This window comes from Neolamprologus brichardi, chromosome 7, assembly GCF_056152115.1.
Source record: "Neolamprologus brichardi isolate AB-2024 chromosome 7, ASM5615211v1, whole genome shotgun sequence".
Taxonomy (NCBI): domain Eukaryota; kingdom Metazoa; phylum Chordata; class Actinopteri; order Cichliformes; family Cichlidae; genus Neolamprologus; species Neolamprologus brichardi.
In genome coordinates, this window is record NC_142110.1 from 49,582,370 (window position 1) to 49,596,143 (window position 13,774).

A 13,774-nucleotide genomic window follows, 5' to 3' on the forward strand; every position below is an offset into this window, starting at 1 on the left:
GAAGCAAAGAAGAAATCTCGCGAGATTTAGCGGCTTCAGCTCAGACAGTCCCGCACACAGTGGTGTGTATTACGGTGTCAAAACGCGTTTAAAAGTAACTTCAGATATAGAAGCTGTTTGTAAGTGACAGAAACAGTAAACATGTAAGGGCTAACATCACACTACTGTCGCTACCGCTAAACAAGTCTGACTTTTTCAGAGATACAGCGGGTATGCTAGCCGGTCGCTAGCCGAATGCTACCGTTAACCTCGCCTGGGACAACGTGATCATTGATTCTGTTTATTTGATTGCTCTTAAAAATGAAGTGTCACTATGAAGTGTTGGGTGTGAAACGTGACGCGGGAGACGATGATTTGAAGAAAGCTTATCGTAAATTGGCCTTGAAGTGGCATCCTGGTGAGTGGTAGCAACCTGTCAGTATAATAGTGGTACTGAGACGTTAGCATCTTCTAGGATATACGTGTATAACATTTAGCATTGTGGGAGTAGATCTAATGTTGAGTTATCGTAGAATCTAATTTTTGATTACTTAAAAAACTGTAGTCACAATTTAAGCCGTTTAGTCTTAGTTGGTTTTCGGGGAGGGTTTGCCCTTTTCAGTTTATTTGTAGTCCTGTTTAGTTAGGCTGTTTGGTCAGGGACAGCATTTAAATAGTTATCACAACGTTTACAACAGGAAAAGATGTCAGTTCAGAACTGTGACATCACTGCAGTAATTCACTGCTATAGACTGTGTTGTGTTTGTCTGATTTCTCATCTCTTTATTTGTTTCTTGCACCAACATGTCACCATCATGATTTGCTGCTTCGTGATGTTATCCATAAGTCTTTTAGGCAAGGGAGTCCCTCTAATACAAAGTGTTTTGTTTTTTTTCCTTCTGAAACTTTCAGATAAAAACTTGGACAATGCAGAGGAAGCAGCAGAGCAGTTCAAGTTGATTCAGGCAGCTTATGACGTCCTGAGTGACCCACAGGAGAGAGCTTGGTTCGTACAAACACGGCAGTCCGAATAATGCGACCCTCAGATTCCAGAGCCTTGCTCATAGTCTGAGCTGTACTGGTTTGTGCAGACTTGATAAATCATATTGGTGCTTCTGGCTGTTCCTGTGTTACAGGTATGACAATCACAGGGAGGCTTTGCTGAAAGGAGGGCTCAGTGGGGATTATGAAGACGACAGCATTGACCTGCTGCAGTACTTCACAGTCACATGTTACTCAGGCTACGGAGATGACGAGAAGGTATATGTGGGTTTGATCGTGTGCGCAAAGGGTGGTGTTGCCTCAAGCCATCAGATTATTTAACACAATTTAGTTTTTTTGACAAGAAAGATAAAAATGCGTATTGAAACAAGTAGGAAATTTATTAAGGCAAGAAACATTACCGGCCAACATGATGTAATTTTTTTTCTCTGTGCTGCATCTGTTGGTGGGCGTGAAAAGAAATTGTTTTAAAGCTGTCATTATACTGTACTGCGGATATGGCATCTACTGGAGTCCATGTGGACCCTAGTGTTTACCGCTCAACAAACATCACGTCACTCTTACCCAAGCAGACTGTTGCAGACTCGTGGATATTGAAAGTATATTCAAGGCTTAAGTTTGTGAGGCTTATCAGGAGCATAAACCATGTGAGATAAACTCAATAGGATGTGCGATAACCATGGCTGTAATAAAAATGCCCTGGAACTCAAAACAAATCCCACATGAGTTGTTTGGGGCCATTTGGAAGAGAAACTCAACTCAGGAGCTGTGGCACCACTCACACCTGAGATAAGAGCTTTTCTTCAAATTCTTTAATTCTCTTCGCTTTTGCAACTTTGTACTTTTGTGTTACTCACAGCAACAACTCCACCTCATAGCATTTTGCTGCGACGTTTCAAAGAGCCGGCAAGTAAATAAACGGCAGACAGGAATGAGGTAGGTTGAACTGTCTTGCGTTTCACGTATGCGCAGTACTGGAACGTAAGCGTTTTCGGCCGTTTCAATGTGGACGCACAACTCTGTGAAAACGACCGAAAATGATAGTGTGGACGCCCAGCGTTTTCAGATGAAAACACAGTTTTCAAATTCATCCAGGCTAGCGTGGACGTAGCCAAGGTGTGGAGAGAGTAGTAAAGTGAATTAATAAAAGAAACCAAGCATTAAAATTTCTACCAAGGCTTTTTATTTATTTATTTATTTTTTGTCTCAATTTCCAAAATATATATTTGACAAAGAACCACTGGAGCTGAATGCAGCTGTATGTGCAGGCTTGGAGGTCACGCTGTTGTCTAAAATGAAACTGATGTGTGCTTGGTCCAAATCAAGTTGGGGTTCACCATCAAAGTAGATCCTACTTGAAGACTACAAATTCGTTTTTTGGTCGTAAGCCGGCATCATGGTATCAGCTGATTGTCGTTTGTTAGAATTAAAGATCACAGCTGTAAATTTTAATGATGGAGATTTATCTGAGATCCTTTATCTTCCCATCTTCAATGTGCTTCAGTGGACTGCTCATTAATGGCTGTTGAAGGTGCCTGATGAGCGAGACTGACCCCTAGTGGAATATTGTTGCTATGACAATGAACTAGAGGGTCGGGGTAGACTCTGAAGTATATTGCTGTACCATCTCAGCCTACACAGCATGCCCCTGCCTTGACCCTGAACCCAGCTACTGCATCAGCATTCGCTGATCGTTCTGGCAGCGCTGCCGTGAGGGACTGTGGGAAAGAAAAATCTTTGTCTCTCTCAGATTTTTTCTTTTACTGTTTCCTCTCTCCCTAGGGCTTTTACACCGTTTACAGGAATCTTTTTGAGTCCATTGTTAAGGAGGAGATGGAACACAGCAAGGTGGAAGATGAGGAAGAGGAAGAGGAGTTTCCTCCCTTTGGGGACTCGCAGAGTGATTACGATACCGTAAGGCTTTAAAACACACGTCAGCAGCTGTTTCAAACAGAAAGCATTTTTTTTTTGTTTTCCTTTAGCTGCTACTTCCCGTGCGTAAAACAAACAAAGATCTGTGTTCTGCTCTTCAAGTCTTGCTTTCTCTGTGTTTGCATCACAGGTAGTGCATGTGTTTTATGGCTACTGGCAGAGCTTCTGCACTCGCAAAAACTTTGCTTGGAAGGAGGAGTACGATACGAGGCAGGCCTCCAACCGCTGGGAGAAGAGGGCCATGGAGAAGGAGAACAAAAAGACTCGAGAAAAAGCTCGAAAGGAGCGCAACGATCTGGTGCGACAGCTGGTGGCCTTTGTGCGTAAGCGCGACCGCCGCGTGCAGGCCCACAGGAAACTGGTGGAGGAGCAGAATGCCGAGAAGATTAAGAAAGTGGAGGAGCTGAGACGGCAGCAGAAGCTCAAACGGGCCAAGTGAGTAAAAGATGAGTAGCTGGGGACAGATTTGAGTTTTTGTTTTTAAAATTTCTTCCTGACACTGCTCTGTATGTCCATCCAAGACTGGCAGAGGAGTATAAGGAGCAGAGCTGGGCGGCCATGTCTGAACTCGAGAAGGAGCTGCAGCAGATAGAAGCTCAGTACGGAAAAGAGTTTGGAGATGCATCTGAAAGTGAGGAAGAGGAGCTGGAGAAGAACAGCGAAGAGGGCGGAGGTAAGGGTTACCTTCTCTCATGTCACACTTGTGTCCCCAATATATGTCATACGCCGTCGGTAACGTCACCACACAGCAACAAGTATTAATGCTCATCGCTGCAGTATTCTGCTGAACGATAGGTGTCGTTACTCAGACAAAACCTTCGTGTCAGCTCTGGTGTGGGAGCAGTTAAGTCTGATCTTTTAGAACTATAGCAACATCTGTATAATGTGTCAGTCTCTGACCTTCTGCACTGATAAATCATTACAAACCGACACAATCATGCACTCATGTCTGCAACTCAGCGGCAAGGGCGCAACACGCTAGGTTACAAAAATCGAGAGGTTCGCGACCGGCAGAAACTGCGGCTTGCGACAGCAGACATGACGTCAATTTGACGTCAACTTTGTCGTGCCGTGCCGAGCGGCAGCTATAAAGGGGCCCTCAGAAGGTCAGCTCCATAGCTACACAACATGCGGTCCCTCAAATATGTAAACAGTGATGACACATTTACTGGTAAACAGTAGACCAATTAAAACCTGGATTTATCCCATCTGTTTATAGGCTTTCTAACTTTCCAACCTTCAACAGCACATCAGAGACGGAGACATCCATATAAAGATGAACTGGACATGCTACTCCCATAACTGCACTTGACTAGGAGTTCTAAGTGATGTAACACAGCTACCTTAACTATGAAGGTTGAGGCGCAGTCTGCAGGGAAAAAGCTGTGTTGGTCGTGTGGGCGTAAAGTTTTCAGTAAATGCAGTGTTGGATGAACTGATGCTGGATGCAGATACTGAAAAAAATAAGTTTTTTATTATTGTTGTTGTTTTGTTTTTTGTTTGTTTTTTTACATCTGAGGCTACGTCCACACATACTCGGGTATTTTTGAAAATGCAGATTTTTCTATGCATTTGCACCTTTCGTCCACACGTAAACGGCGTTTTTGGTCACTGAAAACTGAGATTTTTAAAAACTCCGGCCAGGGTGGATATTTTTAAAAACTCCGTTTTTGCATTTACGTGTGGACGAGAAAAACGGAGAAAACACAGAAAATGCAGCGTCAAAGGTGTGCGCATTTTTTGACGTCACACTGTGCGCCACGTTATTGTTTCGGTGAAATGAATTTCTACAATACTGTTACTGTTAATTGTACTCTCTGCAGTGTTTAAATGCTTACATATACACACACAGTTACTGTCCCTCCACACATACGACTCGGTTCTGCTTCTATGCCCCAGCTTTGTTTACTTTTTCCCACCGAGGCTTCTAGACTTCTGATTGGCCAACATTTCTGCATGGTTAGGAATATATCGCCACCTGTTGCTTTGGCATGTTCCTAGCAGCGTTTTCCTTCATTTCTGCCTTTACGTGTGGACGGGATTATTTTTTTAAAACGAAAACGGAAAATCTCCGTTTTCAAAAATACCCGTGTACGTGGGGACGTAGCCTGAGACACAAGCATATATCGAGTCCATGTCTGAGAAAACAGTCACGGATTTTGCAACATACTGGAAGCATTTCCTTGTTTGCTTTATGTTTTTTATATTTTAAATGATATATGGCAAGTAGTACAATAATGAATGGTCTTCTCAAAGCTGCTTGTATCAAAAAGTAAATAATTGTAGGAATGTAAACAGTTACTGTAGCCATTGTCATTAGGTTAGTGCAGTTCAGTGACATGTAATACATCTTTTTTTTTTTTATGAGTTAGAGAAATCCAAGGCTGGGCTGTAGATCAGCGCATGGCCTCGAAAGGTCATAGAGCAAATTTTTTATGAGGACCTTTGCATTATCTGACGATATTGTATCACTTGGAATAATGTTTGTATTACGGCCGACCCTGAAGAAAGGCTAATCGTGCATTGAAACAGCGGCGCAGCTGGTGGTGAATTCAGCGGGAGTCGGTGCACCTTCCGCTGCGGCTGCATAAAACTGAAGTAGCGAGTTCACCGAATGCCGGCGAGGCTGATCGTCTGTGATCATGAGTGCTGACTCGGGGTGACTCAGTCGCAGCAGCCGTAGCCTTAAACTGTGTCTTGTTTGTTTCTGATTTATGATTAATGGCTGTGATGTGTTCATTTTTATTGGTGTGACACTGTCTGCATGCAGCTGTTGCATGTTCAGTTGAGCCCAACCAATTTATTGGCAGGCTGATATTATCAGCTGATATTCGATATTAACCATGTTATGATTATGTTAAGTTTGTCCACTAGAGGCCACTCTGCAACTTCCCTGTTTTTAGGCACGCAATTGGAATGCCACAAACACAAGAATCAGTTGACCCGAGCCCAGTAGAGCATAAAAGAGTAAATAAATAATTACTTATAAGAGATGTTTGGTGTGGCTGACAGGAAAAAAAATCGGCTGTTATATCAGAATATCAGATTTTTTAAATTGCCAATTGTGAGTTTTTCAGTTGTGCTCATTGATGGCTTTGATCGTTTACTGTCAAGTCCTGAACAGATATTCCAATAGTTGAGCATATGACAAGCATCTGAATATTAGCAGCCTTCAAGATGCCTCCTGCATGGAGAAACTAGTAGACCGTTGCAGACTCGTGGTTATTGAAAGTATATTCAAGGCTTAAGTTTGTGAGGCTTATCAGGAGCATAAACCATGTGAGATAAACTCGCATGCATTGACTTTGGCCCATTCTTCCACACAAACATCTTTAAAATCCTGAAGGCTCCGTGAGCCCCGTCTATAAATTCTGAGCTTTAGCTCTTTCCATAGATTTTTAAATTGGATTCAGGTCGGGTGGTTGGCTGGACCATTCTAGCCGCTTTATTTTCTTTCTCTGAAACCAGTTGAGTCTCCTTGGCTGTGTGTTTGGGATTATTGTCTCGCTGAAACGTCCACTCTCGTTTCATCTTCATCATCCTGCTAGATGGCAGCAGATTATTATCAAGAATGTCCCGGTACATTTTTTTCATTCATCCGTCCTTCAATTAGATGAAGCGTTCCAGTGCCATATGCTGAAAAACAGCCCCACACTGTGATGTTCCCACCTCCAAACTACACTGTTGGTATGGTGTTTTTGCGGTGATATGCAGTGCCTTTTGACTTCCAAACATGGTGTGTTATGGCATCCAAAGGGTTCAATGTTGGTCTCATCTGACCAGACTGTACTCTCCCAGTATTTGTGGCGCTTGGCTCTTGGACAACTCTTCTAAGCCTGGTCTATCTTGCAGGGAACATGGTCGGTTCATGATGACATTGTGTTCTTTCCACCTCTGGATTATAACCCCAACAGTGCTCACTGGAGCCTTCAAAACGTACTGCTATCAGTATGTTTTGTGAGAGCTCACTGGTTTTACTCATCATGAGATGTTTCTTGTTTCATTACCTTGGCAATGAAACATCTTTTTTATAAGCCATCAGTTGGGACTGAACAGCTGATATTAATTTGCACTAAGTGGCAAGATTGCTTTGTAATTGCTGATAGATTTCAGCTGCTGTTATGACTTTCCACATCTTATTGCACCTCTCTTTCTTCCCTGTGTCTTTTCTCATTATTCCACAAAACTTGAATCAAACCACCAATTATTTGCATGTGTGAATTGGATGGGTTGTTACTAACATATGGTGAAAAATTCCATGTCAATAGCACCTTTAGAAATGTATTTACTTAGAAAACTGTTGATGCATTGAATACTTTTTGCCACCACAGGCAGCTGATTCAGTGGCCAATTGGCTGTCTGTGAGCAAAGTGGGACAGCCACCATCCCATGTAGGATAAAGTTCAGGAGCCTTTGTGTGCTAGATCTCCTCCTTTTATAAAATCTCTGATAATAAGCATATCCAGTCACAACTTTCCTCAGCTTCCTGGCATGAACAGCAGGAACTGAACACTGTCTGAGTCCTGTCCTGTTCTTTGGAATAAGCTGCCTGCAAACCTGAGGTCAATCAAATCTGTGCATACACTCAGAAACAGACTGAACCACTTTTATTATCACAGGCTTGCTGTTAATAACTTACACACACTATGTGTGTGTGTGTTTTGTATTTTACTTTTTGTGTTTCCATCTTAAACTCTTGCAAGTTTGTATGTTTTTAGATTTTTGTCTTAAGCATATTGAGTTTAAATAAATGTGCTACATAAATACAATTGGTGCTGATATTATATCAACATTAATGCTGTGGTCCATATTAAATGGGAAGTCCGAAAACCCAAGTTCCCACTCAAAAATCCCTGACTTTTATAATCCAAGATGGCAGCAGCAAGTGTAGAATTTTAATCTGTACTGTGCTGTTGTGATTTGTGACTCCCTAAACGAGCCATAAAGAGAACCAACTATGTTCTTTCCATGAACGAGCTGCAGCGCCATTTTTTTTAATGAAGGAAAACAAGAAAACAGAAGAAAGCTGCTGTCAGTGATGACTGAGAGGGTCTGCTTTGATAGGAGAATGGTAAAAAAAAAATCAAACAGAAAAAACCTCCGCCTGTTTTTCTGGCTATGTGTACAGTAAAAACCAAAGCCTCCTGTTTGCTGGCTGTCGCTCTACACTAAATGGATGTAAATGTTCAATCACAGAGGCCGAGCAGCCGGATGGAGACGAGCTGACGATTGACGATTACGATGATCTGTACTGCCCAGCGTGCGACAAATCCTTCAAGTCAGATAAAGCGTGAGTGTGAAACGTTACCTTTTCAGCACTGCACTCAAAAAGGTTGCACCAAACTTTTCTTTGTTTTATATATATCTCAGATGAGTTTGGAACAGCGTAATCACTGTTATTATCTGTGTGCATCACACTTTTTATATTTTTTTCTCCCCCTTTCTTTGCCTTCTCTTCACAGCATGAAAAACCACGAGAAGTCCAAAAAGCATCGGGAGATGGTGGCTTTGCTAAGGCAACAGCTGGAGGAGGAAGACGATGCACTTGGTTTGCATCTGGAGGGAAGTGAGAATGAAAATGAGGGGGAAGAGGAGGAAGAGGAAAAGCCAAGGCAAAAGTATATATTTAATTTTGTATTTTTTTTTTATGTCTTTTTTCCTTCTCAAAACTTGATTTTTACTGTTCTGCTACCCTGATTAGCAAGCATAATATAATCAGAAATCCATTAGGAAATTTAAAAATCAGGCAGTGTGGAGAAAATGCAAAGGAGAGGTAATACAAATATGAATGCACAAATAAGTGAAAACAATCAACTTTTAGTCCATTTAATAGCATGCTAATTTTTTAACTTCTTGGTGATGCATTGTATTAAAAAGGTTGAGTTGTTTTTATTGAGCTCTCTTTCTACTCCTGTAGGCTCTCCAAAAAACAGAAGCGGAAAAGAAAACAGCAGAAAGCGTCCCCAGTGCGTATCATCATCACCATCATCGCTTGTGTTGTTCGTGCCTGGTTTTGTGAATTGAATCTTTCTGAAGACATCTCTGCCCTCTCTTTCCAATGCCATAGCAAAGTGCTCCAGGGGAGGAAGACGAGGAAGAACCAGCACTGACCACCTGTGAGGAAGATGCCTCCAAGAAGTCAGCAGCAGACCCCATTGAGCCTGAGAAGCAGGATGATCTACCTCCCACAGAGGTCAAGAGGTCAGTTCGGTTTCTCATCTGTCTCTAGGTCTGTCTTCTGGTCAAGTATTGCTTTTGTTTTGTTGTTTTCTCTCTCTCTCTCCTTGTGAACGCAGACACACATACCGACTAGTCTCTCTGCATTGTTTTGTTTGAAAGCATTCAGCAGCTTAGATAATGCTGTAGATTCAGCTGGCTTGCTAGGTACTAGTTTTTTCTGTCTTGCAAAAACCAAAGCAAGGTCATTAAGTTGCTGGGTAGCAACACTGAGTTGAAGCATGCTGAGAACCTGAGCTAAGATGGTATACACTGCATGGCTGTTCATTTTTGTTGTTTGTGTATTTTTTTTTTTCACCAAAAGCTTGTATTAACGGGAGATTCGGACTGCTGCGTAAAGTCAGTTCTAGCACATCCCAAAGATTCTCTGTGAGATCTGGACATGTTTCATGTGCCAGATTAATCCTGGTGTTCTCATCTTGTAGTATAGCTGTGCCATCAGGGAAGGGAAAAATGTAATGGTGGGACAAAATGTGGTCATTCAGTTTATTGAGGTAGTCAGCTGACCTCATTGCTGAAGCTAGACCCGACCAACTGAAGCAACACCGGATCATAACACCAACCATAGACTTGTACTGTAGACGCTAGGCATGATGGGTGCATCACTTCATCCGCTTCTGGGGGTTTATGCTCCAGTGGGAAATCTGCACCCTTAACCTGACGTAGTTAGATGATGTGACCTTGGAACTACACGTTGAGTCAACACAGCCAACAACTACTCATTCCTCCTGTGCATTTCTGGCTACTTGTTTTGTTTTTGTCCCAGAAAAACAACTGACAACAACAAAGAGTGGAAAAAAGTCTCAGAATTTAATTTTTTTGATCTGCTGGCAAAACCACACGCTAATTAACACATAATGCATAAGAACAAATATAAGCGTGAATGTCAGCAACAGCGTCAGCCCTCTTATATCAGTTACTTATGTAGCCCCCTTACTCTAATGCACCAATCAATCTGACAAAGGGTAAATCTAGACTTGGACCACATGACTTTTTTCCATTGAGTCCAGTGTTAATCCTCCCTAGCAAACTGAAGCCTTTTGTGTCCTTTAGCCTCACTGATAAATGGTTTTCTTAAGGTTACACAGCTGTTCAGTCCCTGTCCCTTGAGTAAACTTCATATTGTAGGTGTGGAAATGCTCTCACTTTCAGCACTACCCTTCCAGGTTTTGATATCGCACAGACAGCTATTAATTCAATTTTAGTTGTTTCAACAATCTTCTGAGTTGTTTTTACTTCTTGGCCACTCCCTTATTTCCCCAAGCCATCGCCACAGCAACGGCAAGAATTAAGAAGCTGCTAAAGCTGTTAAATGACCTGCTACCAGCCGAGACATTAATCACTGCAGTAATCACCCAGAGTAAGGCTCTCACTTTTTTGGCCAGGCAGGGTATAAAATTAATACCTGTTTAACACACATATATATCTACATGGCTGAATATATGAGCTCTCGGTCTTACACGCACAATCTCTTGTTAATGTTTATGTCAAATTTTGATTAGCTGCAGATTGTTTCTAAATGGCTCGTTAACTCTGCGGTGTTGTTCCTGTTCCCGAGGTTCTGGAGTCAGATTCCTGTAGTGCTTTTATACTTACAAGACTGTCCTTAAACTTTATGCTGCGCCCAAGCACTTTATTTGATATGTGTGTGTTTGAGTGAGTGAGTGAGATAGGTGGTGTAATAGTTAACGAAGCAAGGAACTCTGAGTTCGTTTGAAAGCTGCCATGAGTACCTGTTGAGTCTATTAAAAGTGAGGGGACAGCATGTAGAGCAGGGCGATATGACCAAAAATATTTATCACGATATACATTTAAAAATGTGCGATAACGATATAACTGACGATATAATTGACACTAGACAAAATACTTTACAACTCCTCAACTTTATTAGTGCAAAAAACCCCCCCAAAACATCAATTTATTTTCACTTAAACAAGCAGCTTTTTTATGTGCATTAAAGTTATATAAAAAATTAACAGTGCAAATGCAAATTCCTTGCTGACAGTTTAACCAAAAGGCATTTCCAGTGGAAATTGGCCAACAATACATAGTTTTGTGGATATGTATAATATCCACAGAACTTAAAAAGAGGTTATACACACACAATACGGTAATATTATGTTGAAGCACAGTACATATCACTCCGCGAGGCTCCTGCCTACGATAGCCGCAATGCTCCGACAATCCATCAAGCGGTGCGGCTTCGTAGCTTAGCAAAATCGTACTGAAACATTTGACAGATTTTTACAACATAAAATCATTTTGAGGTCAGTAAACACAAACAGAATTCATACATAAGGCACACGGGATTATAAGGGGCACTGTCGATTGTCAGAAAAATCAAAGGATTGATTAAGTGTGCCGTATTTTCCAAAAAACACGGTAATAACGACGTCCCGCTAGCATGCTCTACCAAAAATAGTGCTTTGTTGTGTATCTGACGGCTGAAAGACAAACCAGTTCCACACCACTGAAGTTGCAGCATTTTTACAAACCACTTCTGGTTCATCCGTTTCATTCAATGATCCACTTTCGCTCTTCTCATTCTGCGTCGCCGCCATGTGCGTAAGTAAACATAGGCACTGCGCATGCGCGTTTTACCCATATCCTATCGCGATGTTTCATTTTCCTATCGTTGCCCAAAATTACACCGGTATTACCGTGAACGGTATGATATAGCCCAGCCCTAACAGCATGTCACCATGGCCCAAAATCTTTCCAAATGATGGACAAAATGAACAGAACAATGAATTGAGTTGTGTTCCTTCAAGAGTACTTTTCTTTACAATAATGTGCATGTTGTAGCAATGTGACAGTTAGTGTTTGTTCTTTCATTCTGGGTTAAAGAAAAGGGTGAAAAGAAATGGAGAGAAAAAAATAATATAATAATATTCTCTGTCATTTGTGTTGAGGATGTGTGGGGCTCAACTTGGTGCGATAACATTTTTTATTTTTTTAAATATATCCTTGATGTGAATGTTACCTCTGCAGCACTGGGAAGACGAAGGGAAAGAAGGGAGGAGGAAAAGACAAACCAAAGAACGTCAAGCAGCACACAGGAGAACAGTTTCCTGAGGTTTGTAAAATCCAGAATTCAGATGATTTTTTAAAAATATTTCTTGTACTGTGCAAAAGTCTTGAGTCGCCCCACATTTCTTTATACTTTGCTTTCACGGAGATAGACTTTCTGAAGGTCTTTCAGAGTTTTTCTTTAGACATTTTTTCACTCATTTGCAGTCCAGTCCTTGAACCTGAACCTTCAGACATTTTTTTGTTTGTTAATGTTCTAGACAAATGTGAATCATTCCAACAAAAAAGAAAGCATGCATCTAACTCACGCAATAAAGCAGTGTTCAATTGACACTGCAGAGATAAATTGGCAAAGAATCTATTTTAAATGGCGTCCTTAGGCACTTTTGCAACAGTGTCTAAAGATGTTGCAATCTACAAAAAACGGATAACAGTTTGACAGGCAAAAAACCCTGGATTTTTGGAAACAAAATGATTCCTCAAAGAGCTGGAAATATCTCAGCATGGATTGGACTGTGTTCTTAAAAGCGTTTTAGGAAACAGGAGTAGTGGAGGATCAAAGAAGTAGCACCGTATCGCCTATCTTAAAAAATCAGCAAAGAGATGATCTGATGCATCTGAACCTTGAGTTGATTCATCTACTCTTCACTGAAGACTTTTTTCCTTATATGCTTTATTTCCTTGTATGTTTGCATTATTTCCTAATTTAAAGAAATAAAATGTGGCTCAAGACTTTTGTACAATATTGTTAATTAAATCCTAATTATTATGTGAGGAGAACTGTGCCGAGACATGCTTCACCCTGTCTCATTAGTTCAAATGCCGCACTTGTTGTTAGAAAACAATCGTCACTTTCATCACTTATCTCCATTTCCACCTCCAGAAGGAAGTGAACCTCCGTTGTGTCACTTGCAATAATGAGTTCTCCACAAGAAACAAGCTGTTTGACCATCTGAAGTCCAGCGGCCACGCTACAGCCCTCTCCGGAAATACTCCTCAGAGCTCCATGAGCAAGAGCAAGAAAGACAAGAAGAAGAACAGATAACACATCCTGACCTGGACTTTTGAACTTGAAAGAGCTTCACAAACCTCTAAAGAGGTCTAAAGTGGACAGCACTGGCTGACTCGTAGCTTTTTGTTTTGTTTTTTAATTACACTATAATGTTCAGTAATACAGTTGTGTCAAAAAGTGAATCGTCCAGAATGGAATGATTAAAACTTTCCGAGCAGCCTTTCATAACTTATGACAGCCTTCATACTGAAACCAGTTGAGAGAAAGAGTTTTTGATGTGTATGTGATACTTCTATCTCCAATATTAAATCTGTACATCTCCAGGAAACCTCTGTCCTTGTTTGTCTATAGTGGTATTACTAATAAAAATGATGCTTCAGATTGGTATACCACCCTGAAATCATTACCTCGATCAAGGTGGTTATGTTTTTGTTAGTGTGTCTTTTAAAATTTGGCTTACATCCACCAAGGTCTTCAAGGCTAACTTTTGACAAAAAGCCTTCTAACTCAAAAATAATGAGTCTTATAAATAGGGATGGGTATCGTTTAGGTTTTATCCGATACCGGTGCCAAACCAGTACT

The 13,774-nt window shown here is 41.2% G+C and overlaps 1 protein-coding gene across 1 annotated transcript; it reads left to right on the top strand.

The window, feature by feature from the left end:
• Positions 1-16: 16 nt before the first annotated feature.
• On the top strand, positions 17-13,520 carry dnajc21 (DnaJ heat shock protein family (Hsp40) member C21). Its single transcript, XM_006789051.3, has 12 exons — positions 17-397; positions 892-985; positions 1,116-1,239; positions 2,764-2,895; positions 3,044-3,348; positions 3,435-3,586; positions 8,110-8,203; positions 8,376-8,531; positions 8,831-8,879; positions 8,981-9,114; positions 12,142-12,226; positions 13,064-13,520. The coding sequence occupies exons 1-12, from the start codon at positions 301-303 to the stop codon at positions 13,223-13,225; spliced, it is 1,584 nt and encodes a 527-aa protein (XP_006789114.2). The 5' UTR covers positions 17-300; the 3' UTR covers positions 13,226-13,520.
• The last annotated feature ends 254 nt before the right edge of the window (positions 13,521-13,774 follow it).

What these genes read in the sequence shown, in the direction of transcription:
- dnajc21 (XM_006789051.3), top strand. Translation starts at nt 301, where the DNA reads ATGAAGTGTCACTATGAAGTGTTGGGTGTGAAACGTGACGCGGGAGAC. An exon ending in GACCCACAGGAGAGAGCTTG is followed by an intron (nt 986 to 1,115) that starts GTTCGTACAAAC and finishes CCTGTGTTACAG; the next exon opens with GTATGACAATCACAGGGAGG. An exon ending in GAGGAAAAGCCAAGGCAAAA is followed by an intron (nt 8,532 to 8,830) that starts GTATATATTTAA and finishes CTACTCCTGTAG; the next exon opens with GCTCTCCAAAAAACAGAAGC.